Raw genomic sequence first — 23,617 nt, forward strand, 5'->3', positions numbered from 1 at the left:
TTCCCGCCTTTCGGGGCGGACCCTGTACCTGGTTCCAAGTGATTGGACTTTGTCCCAATCACTTGGTTCGATTTTCTCCAATGCTGGAGCGGTTCCCTGATCGATGGGCGGTCCTGAGGTGGTCGTTCACCTCCCTTTGTGTAGGCTTCTGCTAGCGCCAAAGAGTCTGGACCTGCTCTATGTGTCTAAATGTTGCTCATTGTTCCTGGGGATTGCTCATTAGTATGCAGATGGCTGGTGTTTTGTTATGCTGATGGTTGCTGGTATCGATCTTGTCTGGCCTTTCCAGAGGTAAATACACACTCAACCTGCAGCTGCTCGTTTGTGTCCTGTTGGCTGACTTTCCCATCAGCCTTTGCCGTTCGCCATTTTAAATCGGGAGGTAGCCATTTTGAATCAGGAGTTAGCATTTTAACTGTCTACATGTGGCGACCAGAATTGAGCATTATACTCCCAAGTGTGGCCTAACTAAGGTTCTATACAGCTGCAACATGCCTTGCCAATTCTTATACTCAATGCCCTGGCCAATGAAGGCAAGCATGCCGTATGCCTTCTTGACTACCTTCACCTGTGTTGCCCCTTTCAGTGACCTGTGGACCTGTACACCTAGCATGGTAGCATTGTGGATAGCACAATTGCTTCACAGCTCCAGGGTCCCAGGTTCGATTCCGGCTTGGGTCACTGTCTGTGCGGAGTCTGCACGTTCTCCCCGTGTGTGCGTGGGTTTCCTCCGGGAGCTCCGGTTTCCTCCCACAGTCCAAAGATGTGCAGGTTAGGTGGATTGGCCATGCTAAATTGCCCTTAGTGTTGGGTGGGGTTACTGGGTTATGGGGATAGGGTGGACGTGTTGACCTTGGGTCGGGTGCTCTTTCCAAGAGCCGGTGCACACTCGATGGGCCGAATGGCCTCCTTCTGCACTGTAAATTCTATGATCTCTCTGACTGTCCATACTCTTGAGGGTTCTACCATTCACTGTATATTCCCTACCTGCATTAGACCTTCCAAAATGCATTACCTCACATTTGTCCGCATTAAACTCCATCTGCCATCTCTCCGCCCAAGTCTCCAAACGATCTAAATCCTGCTGTATCCTCTGACAGTCCTCATCGCTATCTGCAATTCCACCAACCTTTGTGTCGTCTGCAAACTTACTAATCAGATCAGTTACATTTTCCTCCAAATCATTTATTTATACTACGAGCAGCAAAGGTCCCAGCACTGACCCCTGCGGAACATCACTAGTCACAGCCCTCCAATGAGAAAAGCACCTTTCTATTGCTACTCTCTGTCTACTATGACCTAGCCAGTTCTGTATCCATCTTGCCAGCTCACCCCTGATCCCGTGTGACTTCACCTTTTTTACCAGTCTGCCATGAGCGACCTTGTCAAAGGCCTTACTGAAGTCCATATTGACAACATCCACTGCCCTACCTGCATCAATCATCTTTGTGACCTCTTCGAAAAACTCTATCAAGTTAGTGAGACATGATCTCCCCTTCACAAAACCGCGCTGCCTCTCGCTAATACGTCCATTTGCTTCCAAATGGGAGTAGATCCTGTCTCGAAGAATTCTCTCCCGTATTTTCCCTACCACTGACGTTAGGCTCACCGTCCTGTAGTTCCCTGGATTATCCTTGCTACCCTTCTTAAACAAAGGAACAACATTGGCTACTCTCCAGTCCTCCGGGACATCACCTGAAGACAGTGAGGATCCAAAGATTTCTGTCAAGGCCTCAGCAATTTCCTCTCTTGCCTCCTTCAGTATTCTGGGGTAGATCCCATCAGGCCCTGGGGACTTATCTACCTTAATATTTTTCAAGACGCCCAACACCTCGTCTTTTTGGATCTCAACGTGACCCAGGCTATCTACACTCCCTTCTCCAGACTCAACATCCACCAATTCCTTCTCTTTGGTGAATACTGATGCAAAGTATTCATTTCGTACCTCGACCATTTCCTCTGGCTCCACACATAGATTCCCTTGCCTATCCTTCAGTGGACCAACCCTTTCCCTGGCTATCCTCTTGCTTTTTATGTACGTGTAAAAAGCCTTGGGGTTTTCCTTAACCCTATTTGTCAATGATTTTTCATGACCCTTTTAGCCCTCCTGACTGCTTGCTTAAGTTCCTTCCTACTTTCCTTGTATCCTACACAGGCTTCGTCTGTTCCCAGCCTTCTAGCCCTAACAAATGCCTCCTTTTTCTTTTTGACGAGGCCTACAATATCTCTCGTTATCCAAAGCTCCTGAAATTTGCCATATTTATCCTTCTTCCTCACAGGAACATGCCGGTCCTGAATTCCTTTCAACTGACATTTGAAAGCCTCCCACATGTCAGATGTTGATTTACCCTCAAACATCCGCCCCCAATCTAGGTCCTTCAGTTCCCGCCTAATATTGTTATAATTAGCCTTACCCCAATTTAGCACATTCACCTTAGGACCACTCTTATCCTTGTCCACCAGCACTTTAAAACTTACTGAATTGTGGTGACTGTTCCCGAAATGCTCCCCTACTGAAACTTCTACCACCTGGCCAGGCTCATTCCCCAATACCAGGTCCAGTACAGCCCCTTCCCTAGTTGGACTATCTACATATTGTTTTAAGAAGCCGTCCTGGATGCTCCTTACAAACTCTGCCCCTTCCAAGCTCCTAGCACTAAGTGAGTCCCAGTCAATATTGGGGAAGTTGAAGTCTCCCATTACAACAACCCTGTTGCTTTTACTCCTTTCCAAAATCTGTCTACCTGTCTGCTCCTCTATTTCCCGCTGGCTGTTGGGAGGTCTGTAGTAAACCCCCAACATTGTGACTGCACCCTTCTTATTCCTGATTTCTACCCATATAGCCTCGCTGCCCACTGAGTTGTCCTCCCGTAGTACAGCTGTGATATTCTCCCTAAGCAGTAGCGCAACTCCGCCACCCCTTTTACATCCCCCTCTATCCCGCCTGAAACATCAAAATCCTGGAACGTTTAGCTGCCAATCCTGTCCTTCCCTCAACCAGGTCTGTTAAGGCAACAACATCATAGTTCCAAGTACTAATCCAAGCTCTTAAGTTCATCTGCCTTATATGTTATACTTCTTGCATGAAAACATATGCACTTCAGGCCACCAGACCCGCTGTTTTCAGCAACATCTCCCTGTCTGCTCTTCCTCAGAACCCTATTCCCTAGTTCTCCCTCAATATTTTCACCTTCTGACCTATTGCTCCGGTACCCACCCCCCTGCCATGATGTAGTGATTTGTCTTTGGCAGGGATGTGTTTTTTCTGCTTCAGTCTTATTACATTCATCTTCTGACGAATGCCACATCACCTAAAACTGAGCAAAAAAAAAATGTGGAAAAGAAAAACCTTTTCCAACGGAAAGAAATGAATATTGCAGATATTATTGCTGAGTTCAACAGTATTGATGTTTTACCAATGGTTTCTATGTTCTTCAGTGACCGATTTAATAGGTGCAAATATGATTGAGAACAAAACAAGCACCCCAGTTATGATATCTTTTTTTCTTCATCCTTTTTGAAAATGTTATTGACCTGCACAATTGATTTTTTTTTTTTTTTCCCTTTCAGAGATATGTTTGGACAGGAATGTGTGACCAAATCTAACACCGGCAATACTCTCTCTGTGACAGTTGATGGCAAGGCAGCAAATATTTCTTTGGATACACGGGCAAGTATTCACCACTTTCCTGACCAGATCAGGCAATTTCTAATGAACAAGATGGGAGAAACTACTTTGTCAAAGTCTTGTCCCACCTTCCTGCTCCCTTTCTATGTATGGGTCCTGGCATGTCAATGATTACATAACCCTGAGGGCGAGGCGGCAGACATTCTTATCTATTGTGCACCTGTGGGAAATGTGTAGAGTTAGAATCACAATATATGGGATTCCTGGCATTCAGATAGTTTTTATGGGCTAGGGTAAGATCTGAATTGACTTAATTAACTGACTTCACTAAGTCAAGGGCTGACCAACAGAGAGCTCAAGATGACTGCAATAGTGAATAACTAGTAAATTTCAAGAATGCATTGAATGTGGCGCAGTGGTTAGCACTGGGACTACGGCGCTGAGGACCCAGGTTTGAATCCAGGCCCTGGGTCACCGTCCGTGTGGAGTTTGTACATTCTCCCCGTGTCTGCGTGGGTTTCACCCCCACAACCCAAAGATGTGCAGGGTAAGTGGCCACGCTACATTACCCCTTAATTGGAAAAAAAAATAATTGGTACTCTAAATTTATTTTAAAAACAATGCATTGAGTGTAAAGTGCTTTACATTACTTTCGTTTCTAAAGATTTGTATGCGTAAGTAAGCAAGTATTGCTCTTTTCATCCCACTTATTGGGATGTAGGCGTCACTGGTATTTGTTACCCATCCCGAATTGCCCTTGAACTGATTGACTTGTCAGTGGGTTTAGAATCACCAGACCAGGTAAAGATGAAAGATTTTCTTCCCTAAAGGAAATTAGTGCCACATATTAGTGAATGGGTTTTTATAATTGATCGTTTTATGGTCACCAATACAGAAACTGGCTTTCAATTCCAGATTTTTATTAATTTGAATTCCGAATCTACCAGCTCCAGATGTGATTTGAACCCATGTCCCCAAAGCATTAGCCTGGGCCTCTGAACTACTAGTTCAGTGATATTACCACTAACTCCCCATTATAAACCTCTGAACACATCTCCATTGGATCCAGACTTTTTTGAAGCTAGTCTGGATCATGTCTGCACAGAGAACAATGCACTCTGATAAGTAAATTGAAGCGTTAACCTCTGCTGGACATTTGGTCCACATCCACAATGCTGCTGGGCAAAGAAATCTTATGTCAAATCCCTTTGGTTGATTATGTCTTTATGAAGCATTTCTATTATATTATTTCTTGCCTTGATCAGTCTGTTTTGCGGAAATATTTTTGAGAGTTTTAAAATGTTTGTTTTATAATTGTGGTCCATTCTGAACTCATCATCGTTCAGTTGTAAAGGTATTGACCATTAATTTTAAGCATGTTTTTGAAAAGAAATCTAGAGATTTGTCTGGCATGTGTTCTTTGTGGATAATAATGGGGTGTCGATGGTGTCAGCCATGAGTAAGTGATAGTGCTCTCGCCCAAAATCAGAAAGCCATAGGCTCGAGTCCTGCTCGAGACTCAAATACATTATCTAAGCTGACATCTCAGTGCAGTACCGAGAGAGTGCTGCACAGTCAGAAATACTATTCTTCAGTTGAGACATTAAATCCGGGTCTCATCTTTCCCTCAGGTGGACACAAAAAGATCCTGTAGCATTTCTGAAGAAGAGCAAAGGAATCCTGGTCAATATTTATCCTTCAACAGAGGCAGCACGGTGGTGCAGTGGTTAGCACTGCTGCCTCATGGCGCCAGGACCCGGGTTCGATCCTGGCCCCAGGTCACTGTCTGTATGGGGTTTGCACATTCTCCCTGTGTCTGCGCGGGTCCCCCCCCCCCCCCCCCCCCCCACAACACCCCAAAGATGTGCAGGATAGGTGGATTGGCCACGCTAAATTGCCCCTTAACTGGAAAACACAGAATTGGGTACTCTAAATTTATTTCTTTAATTATTTATTCTTAACCAATATCACACAAATCTGATTATCTGTTCATTATCTCATTACTATTGGCTGTACACATATTAGCTACCGTGTTTCCACATATTACAACAGTGACTAACTACACTTTATTGGTTGTAAAAGCACTTTGAACATCTGAGTGGGGAAATACACTCTATCAATACATCTTTCTTTGATGATGCTAACTTCCTTTGCATAATAACAGATTGTATTATAGTGTTGGGAATGTATTTTTCCTAATATTGCAAAGCACTGTGCCTATACGTCAACAATGAGTTTGGAACTCAAAAGCAAACACTTGGGAGGTTTATTTATGTTAGGTGAACAGACATTTTTGGAGTTGACACTGGGAGTAGATAAGATGCTGCTGTAGAAGAATGCACAGTATAGTCAGTTGATCTACTTTTTCATTTTCTCTCACCGTACTGTTTCTTCTAACCTCACAATGGCCTCACTTTTAAATTCAGCTAAAAGACCATCATCTCATCCAGAACCTTCACTCTTTGATTTACTTTAGGTATTATTAACTCAATGTACCAAAGACTGCAACAGGCTCCACCACACAGTCTCAAGACATAACATAAACCATCTTGTCAATTTACATGTACAGAAAATAATAAACCTACAGATGTATCCAAGAGAAGATTAGAACTGTCCAAGGCTATTTATATGATACTGGTTACAGCTTTTTGGATTTGTTGTCATTCTACAGATATTGCCTCTCTCCCATATTTCCAATCCCTTAACAGCACCAGAGAACTAACATGTTACCTTTTCTCGAGCTTAATCTGACAGTAGATTAATGTTAGATTTTTAATGATTATTTGTATACCACTCCGACCTAATGTAATTGTGTCACTCTAGTTATATGCAGGTGTTTAAGTAAAATGTGCACCTAACCAGAACTCGAATGAGCAGGTTCTTCCCAGAGGTGATGGACAAATACGAACGGTGCCAGGGAACCACGGCCAACCGCACCCACATGTTCTGGAGGGAGGGAGGGGGGGGCAGCGGGATGAAGGCAAATATAAAGGAACGTGCGGACGAGTAGGGTGACAAAGCCGCAAGGAACTGGGGCTGATGGCAAACTAAGGCCCAAACCAAATTGTATATAAATGCCTGTAAATGTGTGTCTCGGCCATATTGGGGAATGTAAAATATGTGTGCTGATTAAAGGGAGGTCACGGCCACAGTTGTTGTTATGAAGAGGCTCGCTTGGCTTTTGCGTTTTTTTTTGATTGTGTCTATGGCAACAGGGTGTCACAGTGGATAGGACTGCTGCCTCACAGCACCAGAGACCTGGGTTTGATTCTGACCTCTGGTGACTGTGTGGAGCTTGCACATTCTTCCCGTGTCTGCGTAGGGTTCCTCCGGGCGCTCCGGTTTCCTCCCATAGTCCAAAGATGTGCAGGTTAGGTGGATTAACCATGCTAAATTTCCCTAGTTGGGATTATGGGGATAGGGTGGGGGATTGGACCTAGGTAGCGTGCCCATTCAAAGGGTTGGTGCAGATTTGTTGGGCCAAATGGCCTGTTCTGCACTGTAGGGATTCTATGATAATTTATAAGTTGTTGGATATAAAATATGAAAACTCAATAAAAAAACATTTCCCCAAAAAAAGTAAACCAGCACTAATAAACTAAAGCCTCCTCCCTACCTACTGAGTGTCCTAAGTAGAATGAGTTCAGTCGCTCCAAAATCATTTCCATAAAATCAATAGCACAAAATTGCCTATAATTCACATTTAATTGGACAGCTATGCTGGAAGAAGGACAGACTACTGGGTGAATAATGCAGCTTTAATTAAATGGATGTGTTGTATCTTGTCTGTGCTGGGTTGAGATTAAAGTACATTATTGATCACTGCTGGAGAGTTTTACACTACCTTTTGCTCATGATGTACCTGATCTGTAAGTATTTGGCGCTGTGTAAATTGATGTGTTGTTCCCCATTGCTGTTACAAATTAGCTTGATTAGCACAAACATTTTAAATAATTTTTCAAGGATTGTTAAAGATTAATAAAAAGTCAACTCAAGATCTTCATAATTTTACCCTCCGTTTGTTTGGTTTGGAACCTTTTTGTTTAAAATATAGAATTTGCCCTTAAATTAACTTCCAGGAAATCACGTGATGTGAGTGTGGGAGCAATTGCGATTTTGCGAGGTCTGGCTCTGCTCATCTATCAATCTTTGATTTTATTCTTCTGACTATCTCTTTTATGTTTTGTATCGGTTTACATGACTTTTACTATGTGCCGATATTCCAGGGTCCCAGGTTTGATTTCCGCTTGGGCCACTGTCTGTGCAGAGTCTGCACATTCGTCTGCGTGGGTTTCCTCCAGATGCTCCAGTTTCCTCCCACAAGTCCCGAAAGACATGCTTGTTAGGTGAATTGGACATTCTGAATTCTCCCTCAGTGTACCCGAATAGGTGCCGGAGTTTGGCGACGAGGGGGTTTTCGCAGTAACTTCATTGCAGTGTTAATGTAAGCCTACTTGTGATAATAATGAAATGAAATGAAAATCGCTTATTGTCACAAGTAGACTTCAAATGAAGTTACTGTGAAAAGCCCCTGGTCACCACATTCTGCCGCTTGTTCGGAGAGGCTGGTACGGGAATTGAACCGTGCTGTTGGCCTGCCTTGGTCTGCATTAAAAGCCAGCGATTTAGCCCAGTGTGCTAAACCAGTCCCTTGTATAATAAAGATTATTATATTATTTGATCAATGTTTCAGCACTTTTAAGTCAAGACAATATACTTTAATCCCTCGTTGATTTGTGGTGGCTGGGGTGGAGCCTGGTCCTTGGTGGCACAGCTGCCTTTGAGAGGTTTCCTGCACACCAATGGATGATGGCTGCTAGCGATGAAGATTATCTGTCCGATGGTCTTGGCTCTGCGGTGCAGGACGTTAAATCCCAATTTTAAGAATTGTGAGACATCTTTATGGTGTCGGTGGCGGAGCGCCGGGAGGTTCGTCTTTAAAATAAATTTAAAGTACCCAATTCTGGTTTTTTTCCAATTAAGGGGCAATTTAGCGTGGCCAATCCACCTAGCCTGGACATCTTTGGGTTGTGGGGGTGAGACCCACGCAAACACGGGGAGAATGTGCAACTCCACACAGACAGTGGCCCGGGGCTGGTATCGAACCCGGGCCCTCAGCGCTGTAGCAGAGAGCACACTGTCTCTGATGGAAGCCTGCTTCCGCGCGGTTGAGTTCCTGTTGCTTGTCTTGTCATCCATCCGGAGGAGTTCAGGTGAGGATGAGGAGGAACCCCTGAAGAGCCTGGCGATGCCTGGTGTCTCTGATGAGGTGGCATCTGAGTTTGAGAACTGACTGCTATGTTTCAGGAATGTTGATTTAGAGGCCAGGCAGCTCATTCTATGGAGCACATTTAATCCTGTTTCCAAAGCGCCTGGGGTTGTGTTGGCTTTCCAGCCTCTAGTTCTGTGTGGTCCTGGTGTCAATCGAGAGAGGTTGGGGTCGCCTCAGATGGCCTGGTGATTTCTCTCTTTCCCCCCCCCCCCCTCCCTCTGCTGGAGTCTAGGTAGTTGAGCACCTGGGTTGAGACAAGTCAGCATGTTGGAGGTAATGAGGCTCATGTTCGGACGATGCAATCCTTGGAAGATTCTGAGTGCTCTCTGTTTCAGATCCTGCTTTATTCTTGATATCTATTTTCTATGTGAGCCATTGGAGTGGTCTTTATCCTGATGACTGGCTCGTTCCTCAGTTGTTATCCTGGAGTTTACTCCCTGATAATTATGTTGTTAATGTTGTCAATTTATCTGTTTGCCGGGAAGTAAATATTTCAGGTGTGGTGTCTGGCACCGTTGTTTATCTTGATTTAATAAGGTTTTATCATGTTACGCTGAATATTGATTTTGGGACATACGCACAGTTTATTTATCCTAATAAATCATTGGAGGGAGGATGAGCAGAACCAGATATGGGGAAAGGGTAGTGGGTGTGTGTGGTATGTTTGTTCTTTCCCGCTACATTCAAGGAAGGTCCCCATAGTCAGAGTTTGTTTTTACTTTTGGTTGCTCCTTTTCGTCTTCAGCTTGACTGTATTATCCTGTTGAGGACTGGGGTTTGTTGGACTCTCCTTTAGGTGGAAGTTGACTGTTTCTCCTGATGTTGATGTCTGCCTCCCTCTTTGACGGTTATCGGTGTCTGTGAGAGCTGGCTGTGGTGGTTTTAGTGTCATGGACACTCTGATACAGACGGACCTTAGCTTTTGGGTGGCCTAATCCATTCACATTTTGAATGGTCCTGGTTGCCAGGGGGTTCGTGCAGTTCCGGGGGGGTGGGGAGGGGGCCTCACTCCCAGTGCATTCCCCCAGTTTGGGGGTCGCTCTGACGGCCCTCCCTTCCTGGAGTGGATTTCCTGCCTGTTTAACGATTGGGACCGGTTTATATTCCTTTTAGTTCTTGGCCCCACAATATCGTGTTCTCTGAGGGCAGGGTACTGGTGCCGGTGGTCCAGTGATCTGTGTTGTCCTTTGATCTGGGGTTAGGGTTAGCGAGCAATGTGATTATGGCTGTTCAGGTTCTTGCTCTCTTTTTATTTCTATGGGACACCTTATGCTGAGTATTAAGGTTTGGTTGTGTCCGGTCCTCTCTTTGTCTTTAGTTTTGTTATTTTGACAGCTGGAAAGTGTAGGATGGCTATCTGTTCCAGTCTGGATCTGGAGAAGAATTGAAATTGAGCTCTAAGAGTTAGTAGATTTCCCCTCAGCACTGAAGATCTCAGGGTATTATTTTCTTCTTCTGTCATTTTGTTCGGTAGCAATGGGTGAGATGTAAATCTATACTGTTGCCTGTATCCTGTTTGGGTGCAGACAGATCACTTATCTGTGGTAGGAACATGTCCGGTCTTGATTGTTCCCAATTATGTAATGATTAATGTTTTGTGCTGCACCTGCTATACATTGACACCTATAGCTATCTTTCTGAGCTTTTTGCTTTTTTGTTTGATGTGATTTTTTGGAAAAAGAAAACTTGAAAATCCCAATAAATAACCATTTACAAACAAATTAACTTCCAACCTATATCAATTTGTTAAGTTGAGACGTAATTCTTTAATTGTGATGTATTCCATCTAGACTGTAATTTTAAAAAAACTTTCTAGATTCCCAAGTTTATTTACCTCGCCTGTGGCAGCCTATCTTAGCAACAATCTCTCGAGTGAAATCAGCTGCAGGATCCATCAGTGAGGGCTCTGAAGGAAGTAGCATGGATCGAAGCACTTTCAGATTGACCCATGGGCGAAGAAATACATTTTATATTTGCATTTTAAAGGTTTTGGAGAAAGATGAAGCACAGTTGTTTTATTTTTAAAGTAGCTGATCATGCACACCTCTTTTAAAGTATTTCTAATTCTATTCATATTTCTTTCCCCACAGATGGTTGTGTGTGAAGAGGGCAGTGTGGAGGATGAACCACTTCGAGAAATGGTGGAAATCGCAGTGCAGCGGCTTTATGAAACAATACACCCAGCACTCTCTTGAAATTGTGAAGAACCGTGGTAAATGTGAACTGTGTTTTCTGATTGTAGGATGTCGAGTTTTAATCACATCCTCTGCACTTGTTCTGCTAAACCCAATGCTGCAAATGATTTGATTTATTTTTTATTCATTCATGGGATGAGTACGCCGCTGGCGAGGCCAAAATTTATTGCCTAGCCCTAATTACTCTTGAGAAAGTGAGCTGGTGAACTGTCTTCTTGAACTACAGCAGCCTTCGCAATGAAGGTAGATCCACAGAACTGAGGTCTGGAGTTTCAGGATTTTGACCAAGCGACGATGAAGGAACATCGATACAGTTTTGAGTCAGGATGTGTGAGACCTGAACAACTTGAAAACTTTTGGACATGCACCAGTATCTCTTTAACAGAAAACAAATTAGCAAATTGCATCCTTTAGGCTGATATTGCAGGACAAAAGCTCCATTATTAGAGACTTTGCAGTGATACATCATTATTTTCCTGAAGATACACACTTTGCTGTCTGTCTTGAATGAAAGGCGATGGTGAATAACAAGGCACAGCCTTGGATGATTAGAACTGTTATGTTTGTTGGGTGCATAGTAAGATGGAAGCAGATGTTTTAAAAAAAATACTCCAGTTTCTACAAAAATAAATATTTTGAACAAGTTGATCCTTTTTTGTCGTGTACTATACTTTGTGATTGTAAAACTCTACACTGATGTTTTTTATTACTTTTATTTCTTTGGACATGCATTATATTGTCATACAGTCTGGTTCAGACAGGATTGAAGATTATTTTCAAGAAATAAACTTTTTTTAAATCAATTTAGAGTATCCAATTATTTTTTACAATAAAAGAGCAATTTTAGTGTGTCCAATCCACATAACCTGCACGTCTTTGGGTTGTGGGGAGAATGTGCAAACTCCACACAGATAGTGACCCAGAACCGGGATCGAACTCGGGTCCTCAGCGCCGTAGGCCGAAGTGCTAACCACTGCGCCACCGTGCCGCCCCATCCAAAAATAAACTTATTAGACTAATGTTCATTATATGTCAGTGGAATGTACCATATTCATTGCAAGCACAAATATAGCAACAAGAATTTTTAGAAGTAAATAAATCATCTAGCTTCTCGGTAATTGTTTGTTGTGAATTAATCATGTCAATCAATTCGTCTATAATAAAGGACTTCCGGTGGCAGCATGTTGAGTGGCTCCTGCTCGGGGCTTGAGTTTTTAGAATTTAAGGCCGGGTCCCAGGGGCAGTTTTTTGACAATTATGTGCAAGAAGAAATAAGGAAGGAGGGGGATGACGAAAAAACAATAAAAAGCCGCCGTGAAGAAGGGAAACAGTGAAGGTGCACCGTCGAGCGAAAAGGGGCAACTCGGCAACTGGATAGATGGTGGAGGCTGGGTCGCTGGGTGGAGCCGCACTGTTCACGTCAGAAAAGACGACCAAGGTGATGGTTGTGGAATTCGAAAAACAGTTTGCAAAGGAGATGATGGTGGTGCTGGTGGAGGAGGTGATTGCCCCGGTGAAGACATCGGCCGAGGTGCGGGAGCAGGGTGAGAAACTGATGGGAGTGAACGAGAAAAACAGATCTGGAAAACAGATCTAGGCTGCAAAATCTGAGGATCGTGGGCCTGCCCGAAGGAGTGAAGGGCCCAAGGCCGACTGAGTACATTGCCAAGATGCTGGTGGAGGAGGGGGAAGATCCCTCCCAGTACGAACTGGATTGGGCACATCGGTCATTGAGGCCTAAACCAGGTGGCGTGGTGGTTAGCACTGCTGCCGAGGTCCCAGGTTCGATCCTGGCTGTGGGTCACTGTCCGTGTGGAGTTTGCACATTCTCCCTGTATTTGCATGGGTTTCGCCCCACAACCCAAAGATTTGCAGATAGGTGGATTGGCCACTCTAAATTGTCCCTTAATTGGAAAAGATGGATTGGGTGCTCTAAATTTGCAAAAAAAAGAGAAGAAGAAAATAAATTGAGGCCTGAACCAAAGATGAATGAGCTGCCAAGAGCGGTGATTATTTGTTTCCATAGGTACCATGTGAAGGAGAGAGTTCTGAGTTGGGCAAAGCAGAAGCAGGAGGTGCAGTGGGCTGGAGCTGGTATACGTTTATACCAAGACTTAACCGTGGAGTTGGCAAGGAGTCTGGCAGCCTTCGGCCGTGTGAAGATGGCACTATAATCGTGATGTGTGGTTCGACGTAGTGTACCCAGCTAAGTTGAGGGTTACCGAGAACTCCAAAGACTTTTATTTCAAGACGAAGCGGCCGAGGTGTTTGTGAAGGCAGAAGGACTGGGGCAGAAGTGAGAAATGGAACTGAGGATTAGTCTTGGACTGAGGGTAGGGGGGATGGAAGATTGTATATAGTTCTATTTTTTTATTTCATGGTGTTAAATGGGGTGAAGTTGCCTATTTGGGCAAGGTATTTTGCAATGATGGTTTTATGGGGTTTGTGTGTTTGAAATAGATTTCTTTGTTTTCCTGGGACCGGAGAGGGGAGTGGGGCCTGGGCAGGGGCTCCCACGCTAGCAAGCTCAAGCTGGCTAGTGAACGGGAGTGTGGTGGAGGGGGAGGGGGCTGCGGTAATTGGAACCTGGTCGAACAGGTTTCGATGAACCCAAGAGCTGTGAAATGTGGGGAGAGGGGACCGATACTGGGTGAGGTGTTTTCGAGAGGAAGTGGATGGGGGTATTCTGGGAGGGGGGAGCGGTTCGATGACAGCAGGGCACAGCCAGTCGCAGTTTTGGTCGGTAAGAGCGAGGTTCCAGATGGAGAAGGTGGTGGCTCACCAGGGCAGTAGATATGTGATAGTAACAGGGGCATTGGAGGGGAGGTTGGTGGCATTGGCAAGTTTGTATGGTCCTAACTGGGATGATGCAGGATTTGTGAGGAAGATATTTGGAGCCATTCTGGGCCTGGATTCTCAATAGTTAATAGTGGGAGGGGATTGGATGTTTGGTGCAAGAGCCAGTGATGGATAGGTGACAGTCGCACCCGCTCGCCCAGTCCGGCGGGTTGGGGCGAAGGTGCTGACTGAGCTTACGAAGGAAATGGGAAGCGTGGACCCATGGAGGTTCTTGCACCCGAGGGAATGGGAGTATTTAATTTTCTCCTCAGTTCATAAGGTTTATTTGAGGATAGAATTTTTTTGTAGTAAGGAAGGCATTGTTGGCTGGGGTTAGGGGGATCAGACTATTCAGCGATAGCGATCTCTGATCACATGCCGCATTGGGTGGACATGGTCCTGGAGAAGGGGGTAGCGCAGAGACCAGGGTGGAGAGTGGATGTGTGGTTGCTGGGGGACCAAAGGTTTTGAAGAAGATCGGAAAGGTGATTGAGAAGTACATGGGCTTTAACTATACAGGTGGTAGTATCACAGGCAGTGATATGGGAGGCCCTGAAAGTGGTAGTGAGGGGAGAGGTGTTATCGTTTAAGGCCAAGGTGGATAAAGAGGAGAGGGAGATGGACAGGATGTACGTGGGGGATACAGATCCAGCACTTTTGGACAGAAGGAGGGAGCTTCAGGCTAGCTTTGATCAGTTGACCAGGGGGAAGCGGTGTGGCAACTGAGGTGGGCGAGGGGTGTGATTTATGAGTGGGGAGAAGTTGGCATGCTGGCAGGCCAACTTCGGAGGGACGCAGTGGCGAGGGGAATTGTCCTGGGACGGGGAAATGGGCGGTGGCCCTGGACCAGATTAATAAGATGTTTGAAGAGTTTTATGAAAATTTGTAGGTCGGAACCACTGAGGGAGGATCGGGGATGCGAGAGTTCCTGGACAGATTGGAGTATCCGAGACTGGAGGACGAAGATAGGGCCACACTGGAGAGGTCGTTGGGGAACAGGACGTAAAGGAGGCAATTGGGAGGATGCAGTCGGAGAAGGTGGCAGGGCCGGATGTGTTCCTAGTGGAGTATTGCAAGAAATTTAAGGACCAATTGGCGCTGCTGATGGGGATGTTTGAGGAGGCAATGGGGAAGGGGGTGCTACCACAAACACTGGGGCAGACCTTAATCTCCTTGCTGTTAAAGATAAGGAACCGAAGGAGTGTGGGTCGTACAGGCCTATATGTTGATGCAAAGATATTGATAAAGGTACTGGCAGCTAGGTTGGAGGGGTGCCTCCCAAAGGTGAAGGGGGAGGACCAGATGAAAGGAAGGCAGCTGTTCTCAAATATTAGGAGGTTAGTAAATGTAATCATGACATCGGCTGAGGGAAATGAGACGGAGGTGGTGGTTGCGTTGGACGCGGAAAAGGCATTTGATCGAGTAGAATGGGGTATTTGATGGGGATTCTTGAGAGATTTGGGATCTGGCCAAGATTTATGGAGTGGGTATGGCTATTATATAAGGAACTGAGGGCGAGTGTCCGCACAAACAATATGAGTTTGGGGTACTTTGCTCTGCACTGGGGGACCAGGCAGGGGTGTCCAATTGCCCCTCTGCTATTTGCATTAACGATAGAGCCTTTGGCCATTGCTTTAAGGAGCTCGGGACTGTGGAAGGGAATAGTATGGGGTGGTGTGGTATATGGGGGTTTGATTCTCTGCAGCCCTGTGCCGAAATCGCGTTTGGTGCAGGGTGGATAATCTACTTTTACGCGAGAATCGAGCCCGGCGCCACTCCCGCGATTCTCCAGTCCGAGAATCGCTCACCCGCGAATCATGGTGCGTGGCTGGGGGCCATTGCCAGGGGCTCTCCCAGCGATACTCCGGTCCCAAACAGCCAAGTTCCCGACGGCGTGGTTCTAACCACGTCGGGGACTCAGTCCACGGCTGCCCTGGTGGGGCGGAGCGGGGGGAATCCCGCACCGGAGGCTGGGGGGCCTTATGAGCGGCTGGGGCAGCAATTGGGCGGGTCAGATGAAGTGGCACAGGGCAGATTGGTTGGACCTGGTTTCTTGGTCCTGCTCCGCGGTCCAAGCCCGCCATCGCGTTCGGTGCGGCCGCTGGAGTCTGCCGCCGTGCGCATGCGCGGACTCGTAACCGGAAAGGCGGGGGCCTGTATCCGCAGCTAAAGCTGCGTGAAGCACTCTGGGGCCCTGCCAGCCCCTGTAGGTAAGTGAATTTCTCTTTATTTTTTTCAGGAAAGTCTGGATTGAAACTCCAGATTTTTACGCTGGCGTGGGGACATGGCCCCATTTTTGGAGAAGCCAGCCCAGGGTGCCTGTACGCGGACGATTTATTGTCTTATTTTTATATAACACACATATATTGATTATATATATATATATATATATATATATGAGCCGAGTCTGAGTACACACACAAACAGCATCCTCCCCACTGTTACCAGACTCCTAAACAGCCCTCTTACAGACTGATCTGATGTCTTCACACATCTTCTCTACTGAGTAGTACTGCACTCCTGTATGCTTCACCCGATGTCTGTGTCTACGTATTCACATTGTGTATTTTATGTTTGCCCTATGTATTTTCTTTTCATGTAAGGAATGATCCGTCAGCACTGTACACAGAACAATACTTTTCACTGTACCCCAGTACACGTGACAATAAACAAATCCAATCCAGAACCACTTCAGGTAGTTGGGGGTGCAGTTGGCGTGGGACTGAGGGGGCATCGTAGCTTGGTGGGGAGGGTGAGAGCGGTTTTGGAAAAGTGTAATAGCCTCCCTCTGTCACTGGCAGGTTGGGTGCAGGCGATTAAAATTAATGTGTTGCCGCGATTTCTGTTTCTATTTCAGTGCCTGCCGGTCGTTTTGTCAATGGTTTTTAAGGAATTGGACAAGTCGATCATTTTGTTTATTTGGGTGGTTGGGGGCGGGGAAGGTAGCCAGCGTTAGGAAGGTGGTCCTGCAGGGAGGGCGGCAGGCGGGCGGGTTTTAAGCTGGGGGCTGGGTTGGGGAGATGCCGATTAGGGGTAACCATAGGTTTGAGCCGGGGAGGCTGGATAGGAGGTTTTGGAGATGGGAGGAGAGGGGGAACAGGGTATTAAAACACCTGTTCCGGGGGGGGGGGGGACGTTTTGCGAAGTTGGAAGAGTTTGCTAGGAAGGAGGTTCAGAGCTTCCCGATGGCGCCGACCCCCTCATTGTTGGAAGAGGTATTGATGGCAGAGGGAATGGAGAAGGGGATGAGGGAATCTACGGGAAGATTTTAGGGAAGGCCGGGGTGTCCATGGAGGGGATCAAAGCCAAGTGGGAGGAAGAGTTGGGGAGGCTATGGAAGACGGTTTGTGGTGTGAGATGCTCCAGAGGGTGAACGCCTCAACCTCGTGCTCACTCAGCTGAAGGTAGTGTATAGGGCGGACCTCATGAGGCGAGGATGAGCCGACTCTTTGAGGGAGTGAAGGATGTATGTGAGCGCTGTGGGAGGAGCCCTGCAAACCATGTACATGTGTTTTGGTCCGAAGCTGGAGAAGTATTGGAGGGAGGTTTTCAATGTCATCTCAGGGGTACTACATGTGAACTTGGAAGCAGAACCCCCAGAAGCCATTTTCGGGGTGTTGGACCAGCCCGATATGCAGGCGGGTGCGGAGGCAGATGTTTTAGCCTTTGCCTTGCTGATTGCCCAGAGGTGGGTCCTGTTGGGGTGGAGGTTAGCTTCTCCGCCCTGGGCCTCGGCTTGGTGGGGGATCTATTTGAATTTCTGACTCTCGAGAAGGTGAAGTTTGGGCTGAGGGGGATAAAGGAAGGGTTCTACAATTTATGGGGACTGTTTATGTGGCACCGTACTGTGGTGTTGGGTGCTCTGGTGCACAGATGAGCCAACACAGTTGTATGTGGTACAACTCTATTTTATTTTAACTCTTATAATACAGTTCGTTCTGGATACTCTGCACGTGCTGTCTCCCTGAGTGTGTTTGGTGGCAGATGTGTCCTGGTCCTCCTCTGCAGCTAATACTGACCACCGGGGGTCGTGTCTGTGCTTTTATATCTTTCTGTCATTGGTTGTGGTGTTGTGTGTTCTGATTTGTCTGTTGGTGTGTCTATCATGATGTGTGTGTTTGAATATCATGACATCCCCCCTTTTTACAAAGATATGTGCCTACGTGGTTATAAATATAATTGTGTCGTGAGTGCATCTAAGAGTGTGTGTGTGTGTGTTGTGTACAGCGTGTGTATATGACGTAACTATTTACATGGGGCGATGTCGGGTGCGTCACACTAACAAGGTTGTACCATAACAAAACTTGGATGCGAGAGAAAAAAAAAACTTGAACATTGGTCCGGTCAGACGATATCTGGAACAATAAACAACAACAGGTTATAATACAGAAGTGTTTGACTTTTTGATCGTATGAACAGCGTTATAAGTCCAGTCTAATGGGTGACCGCCTCAAGAATGGGCTGGTCCTCAAGCCGGTTCAGCTGTGGAGATTTGGGGTCACACTGGTTCACCTTGGACTGTTGGAGGTGATGCTGTTGCCGAAGTCTCTACTTTACCATTTGTTGTACTTCGTGCAGTGCTTGGTTTTTTCATTTGTGCAAATATAACATTCAACATCTTTGTTAGTGGTGCCTTGGCTGTGGTTTGGTTCTGGTGGCGATGGAAGGGGCATGATCCGTGGCATCTCCACGAAGTCATCCTTGGGAACCAGTGGAGGATCCGGCGTGTGCGTACGGTTCAGTTGCGAGCGTGGAAGGCGGCGCAAAGCTCGCTGATTGCGCCTACGCACCAATCCATCCGCCCTGCATGCCAGGAACAAGGTGGAGTCTTTTTTCTTTTTATGTTTGTGGTGGACGGCATCTTGTAGCCGATGGGTCGTTGCCATCGAAGTAGCACCATCACTAATATCATGCAAGGCGATGACTGTGCCAGATGTGGATGTTGGCCGAGACCATGCACGCTGGTTCCGGCCACCTGCTGTGCCGGAAGGGCGACTCCGCAGAGAAACGTCGAAGCATGTTGCCTTGGAGAGAGAATTGTTGCTCGCATCAACGTCTGGCGATGGCGCGAATTGGTGTGTCCATCTTGGACCGCCGGTGCTGGTTGCCACTGCCGACCCAGTGGGACTGCCACGCGATCCATTCCCTGTCGCCGTGGCATCCGCCGTCACCCTGAGCGTGCCATCACCGAGGCCGCGACACCGCCCGTCCGGAGCAAGGTCTGGCGTGCGCAAATCAGAGTCGGCGCTTGGCTGCTCCCCATCTGGAGTCCGGTCTGCCTTCCGTCGATGTCCCCCGTCCGGAGTCCCAACAGGTTCACTGGAGGCAGCCGAGATTCCCTGAAGCTGCACTTCTGGAGTCGGAACATGCAGGAATGCACCAACCAGTGGAGAGGCTCGAGCCATCGAGGGTGGAAGCGGTGCGCCGCCACCGCAGTCGTCAGTGGTCCCACCGTGATCGTCGAGTGCCTCGGTACGCACTAGGCGAGGTCTGTCACCTTGCACCTTTTGCATGGGAAGTGGGATGCTGTCGTCACTCGTCTCACATCCCGTGGATAGATCCTCATTAGCAGCTTGCTGTTCACTAGGGTTGGATAAATTGTCAGAGTTTTCATCTGGTGGTGCACACCATGTCGGTGGACTGTCATTGTCTTGCCGTTGTCCTTCATTTGGGCTTTTCTTCTTTGGAATTTTAAATCTTCCCCCAGACATTGCAGAACCTTGTTTATTACCCCCAAATTCTCCCATATGTATGGTCTCGAATATAGGATCCAATGTTTCTATCGACATTGTACTATTTTCCAAAGAACATTCCGTTTCACTTTTCTTCTCAGGTGCCTCATATGTATCTTTGTCTAATGTACATGCCTTCATGGTCTCTGGGTCTGATTTTGCTGGGACTGGCATGGTCACAGTCTCTCTTTTACTGTTCTCAATTGCCCACATTATACTCCCCATACATAACTGCTTAATCACTGGGGTTAGTGTGGTACAATGGATAATCGGGTCGACCTTATCTGCATCTTCACCATTAGTGGAAAGCACACTTGGTTCACTTGAAACTGCTGTGTGTTTTAAATTCGTTATCTGGCTACTCGATGTCGGTGTCCTCAGGATTCTTGCTCCAATGTTCTGCTCATTTATCAGTGGAGTGTGTATAGGTTCAATGCAATTAATGTTCCCCTCAAGGTTTGAAGAGTCATTACTGACTAACTGCTGGTCTCCGAAGTTGGGATTTTGCGGCGTTGTGTTGAAGGGAGACATTTGTCCCTGCTGTAGATATGATTCAGGTTGTGTTATTTCCATTACCTGAGGATCAATGTCTTGTCCATTTTTTCGATCCGTACTAAAACACTGGCAATTCTCAGTCTGCTCCTTGCAAGTTAAACATTCAATAAATTTCTTTAGCATATCCTCAGCATCCTTCTGTGGCCGTGCAGCATTATTAATCTCTGTTCGGCTATAATGATCCTGAAGGTCAGCGCATAAACCTTTTTTCTTCGGGCTTGGACGAGGCGATTCCTTTGGCTTGTCTTCAGTTGGGCTTGAACAGTCATCAGCGCTGTGCCCTTCATTGTAGCATGAGAGACCTTCATGGTCATGCTGCTGTGTAGTGGAGCATGGTAGGCTGTTATAGCCTTCTTGCTGTTCACGTGAGCATGGCAGACTTGCATCATCTGCCGCTGGTTGGTCAGGAGAGGTTGCTAGACCCTCATGGTCTTGTTCCTGCAAGGACTGCACATTGGAGTCTTGCGTTGCTTCTATCGTGGAGGCTGTCCACGAGCTCTCTGTGGAGGCTTGTGACACTGGAGTCACTTCTTGTTCGTGCAAGGACTGCGCTCTGGAGTCTAGCGTTGCTTCTATCGTGGAGGCTGTCCACGAGCTCTCTGTGGAGGCTTGTGACACTGGAGTCACTTCTTGTTCGTGCAAGGACTGCACTCTGGAGTCTTGCGTTGCTTCTATCGTGGAGGCTGTCCACGAGCTCTCTGTGGAGGCTTGTGACACTGGAGTCACTTCTTGTCCGTGCAAGGACTGCGCTCTGGAGTCTTGCATTTCTGCAATTGTGGAGTCTGTCCACGAGCTTGCTGTGGAGGCTTGTGACACTGGAGTCACTTCTGGTTCATGCGAGGACTGCGCTCTGGAGTCTTGCATGTCTTCTTTCATAGAGTCGGGAACGTTGAGCGGGACGTGGACCACGCTCTGTGTGGCAGCAGGGCGCTCTCCGTGTGCTTGCACCGCTCCCTGTCTGTTAATGTCAGGCTGCAGCATCATCCGGTACTGATAAGTTGGAACGTCATATCTGCTGGATTGAAGATCCTCAAATCCGAAAAATGAATCCGCATCTGCGTCGGATTCAATGTGGGGGCCGCCAATGTGCAACACGAAAGGTTCGTCCGAGTCATAGTCGTATAGGACCACGGAGCTATCATTGGGCTCGCGAGGTCCGGAAACACTGTAAAGATCGTCATCGAAGTATTCGAGGTCGGAATCATCGGCTTGTGCGTAGGTAACTGCTTGTCGGAGGGTTCTTCGGAGGTCAAATTCATCTCCTGGGTCAATTTGCGGCACTGTGCTGTCATTCCAGGTGAGGGAAGGTTGTTTTACAGCTTTAACAGATTTTTGTTTTTTTGATTTGGGACGTTTCCCTTTTAAATTGGATTTGGGACATTTCCCCTTTAAATTGGTGCAGTCTGGGGCCTCTGACATCCTGACGCTCGGTATGTAGCACGTAGGAAGCGACTGCGCATGCTCAGATCGCTGTTCCTTTACCGATGGCCGTTTTCTTGACTGCGCATGCGCAGCATCTCGCGCATGCGCAAACGAAACTTCCGGTTCTGCGCACTGCTCGCGCAACTGTGCTAGCGTGATACCTTTAGCAAGATGGCCGCCACCTCGACCCAGCCCTCTCTCAGGCCCGGGATTTCGGCCTCTGGGAATTCGGGCTCCGGGATCCCAGCCACGAGGTGAGTACTGACGCTTTTCTTACCTTTACTTGCCGATTGGATTGCGTTTTCTTCACAGTACTTGGAGAATTTGTCCAGGACTGCCTGGTAATCGTACCTTTGCTGCCTCCTGAAGAACCTGAACCTTGTGAATATTTCTCTTGCCCTTGCACCGGCGATGGTGAGGAGAAATTCAATTTTTTCGCTATCATCCAGGTCTTGGAGTTCAGCTGCCACCAGGAACAATTCGAACCATTGCCGGAATCGCCGCCAGTTTTCGCGGAGGTCGCCGTGGCACTGGAGCGGCTGCGCAACCGGGAGCTCTATCATTTTGCCTGGGCACTGCTGGTTGTCTCTGTACACTGAGGTATGCCGGCAGGTATCGATCCACTCCTGTACCATGTGGTGTTGGGTGCTCTGGTGCACAGATGAGCCAACACAGTTGTATGTGGTACAACTCTATTTTATTTTAACTCTTATAATACAGTTCGTTCTGGATACTCTGCACGTGCTGTCTCCCTGAGTGTGTTTGGTGGCAGATGTGTCCTGGTCCTCCTCTGCAGCTAATACTGACCACCGGGGGTCGTGTCTGTGCTTTTATATCTTTCTGTCATTGGTTGTGGTGTTGTGTGTTCTGATTTGTCTGTTGGTGTGTCTATCATGATGTGTGTGTTTGAATATCATGACACGTACCACAGTAGCTTCACAGCGCCAGGGTCCCAGGTTTGATTGCCACTTGGGTCACTGTCTGTCCGGAGTCTGCACGTTCTCCCTGTGTCTGCATGAGTTTCCTCCGGGTGCTCCGGTTTACTCCAAGTCCCGAAAGATGTGCTGTTAGGTGAATTGGACATCCTGAATTCTCCGTGTACCCAAACAGGCGCCGGACAGTGGCGGCTAGGGGATTTTCATTGCAGTGCTAATATAAGCCGACTTGTCACAAGATTATTATTATTATTGTGCACTTTCGAGATGTGTTTGCAATCGAACATTATGTGCAGGGGGGGGGGGGGGGTTGTTGTTTTTGATTACACTGTTTACTGATTCACTGTTAATTTTTTTTTAACCTGCAATGTACGGGTGGATGTTTTGGTCTGTATAGAGTGCGGAGTGCTGTTTTTGTTTGGGGGGATTGTTATTGCATTTGTTTTTGTTTGTTTTTTCTTTTGTTGTTTATTTGATGAAAATGTTGAAATGAGGAGAATAAAAAGATTTTTTAAAAATTGGTCTATAATGAAATAAAATACCGTGGATGCTGGAAATCTGAATACAAAACAGGAAGTGCTGGAAACATTCAGCAGGTGTTATTCTGACTTCTTAAAGAGTTCCTGGACTATGATAGATTCAGATAATGAGGTAAATGAAACTCCAGCAGTGGAACATTTTTAGAAATCATGGGGCCAAAATCATGTGTTCATCCAAAGTACGTTACACAGTTTCTTTGTCAGGTCTCAACTTACTCCTGCATTGTGTCCCTAAACATTTCTGAAAGGAAAACAATGGAAAATAAACCTCTGAAATCTTGTGTAAATGGTATCCTTTCCTGTGCTGCTGTTCCCATTTAAAAATATATTTAAAACCGACGGATAATCTGTGTTACTCTTGCCACTGTCATATAGTGGGTTAGAAATGAGAGGTTTTATTTAAAATAGAGCAAATCCAGACGGGCCCCAGCCCCGGCTCTCCGGCTGGCGGGAGGACCCAGCCCCGGCTGGCGGGAGGACCCAGCCCCGGCTCTCCGGCTG

At 46.8% G+C, this 23,617-nt stretch overlaps 1 protein-coding gene across 1 annotated transcript in view; it reads left to right on the forward strand.

Annotated features, from left to right (window-relative positions):
* The window catches only part of cpsf3 (cleavage and polyadenylation specific factor 3), a 42,627-nt gene extending 30,729 nt beyond the window's left edge, over positions 1-11,898 (forward strand). Inside the window, exons 17-18 of the mRNA XM_072498752.1 lie at positions 3,571-3,670; positions 10,991-11,898. Of these exons, the coding sequence (XP_072354853.1) occupies positions 3,571-3,670; positions 10,991-11,095 (205 nt within the window). The 3' untranslated portion in view covers positions 11,096-11,898. The remainder of the gene's footprint in view (positions 1-3,570; positions 3,671-10,990) is intronic.
* The last annotated feature ends 11,719 nt before the right edge of the window (positions 11,899-23,617 follow it).

This window comes from Scyliorhinus torazame, chromosome 4 (genome assembly GCF_047496885.1).
Source record: "Scyliorhinus torazame isolate Kashiwa2021f chromosome 4, sScyTor2.1, whole genome shotgun sequence".
Classification (NCBI taxonomy): domain Eukaryota; kingdom Metazoa; phylum Chordata; class Chondrichthyes; order Carcharhiniformes; family Scyliorhinidae; genus Scyliorhinus; species Scyliorhinus torazame.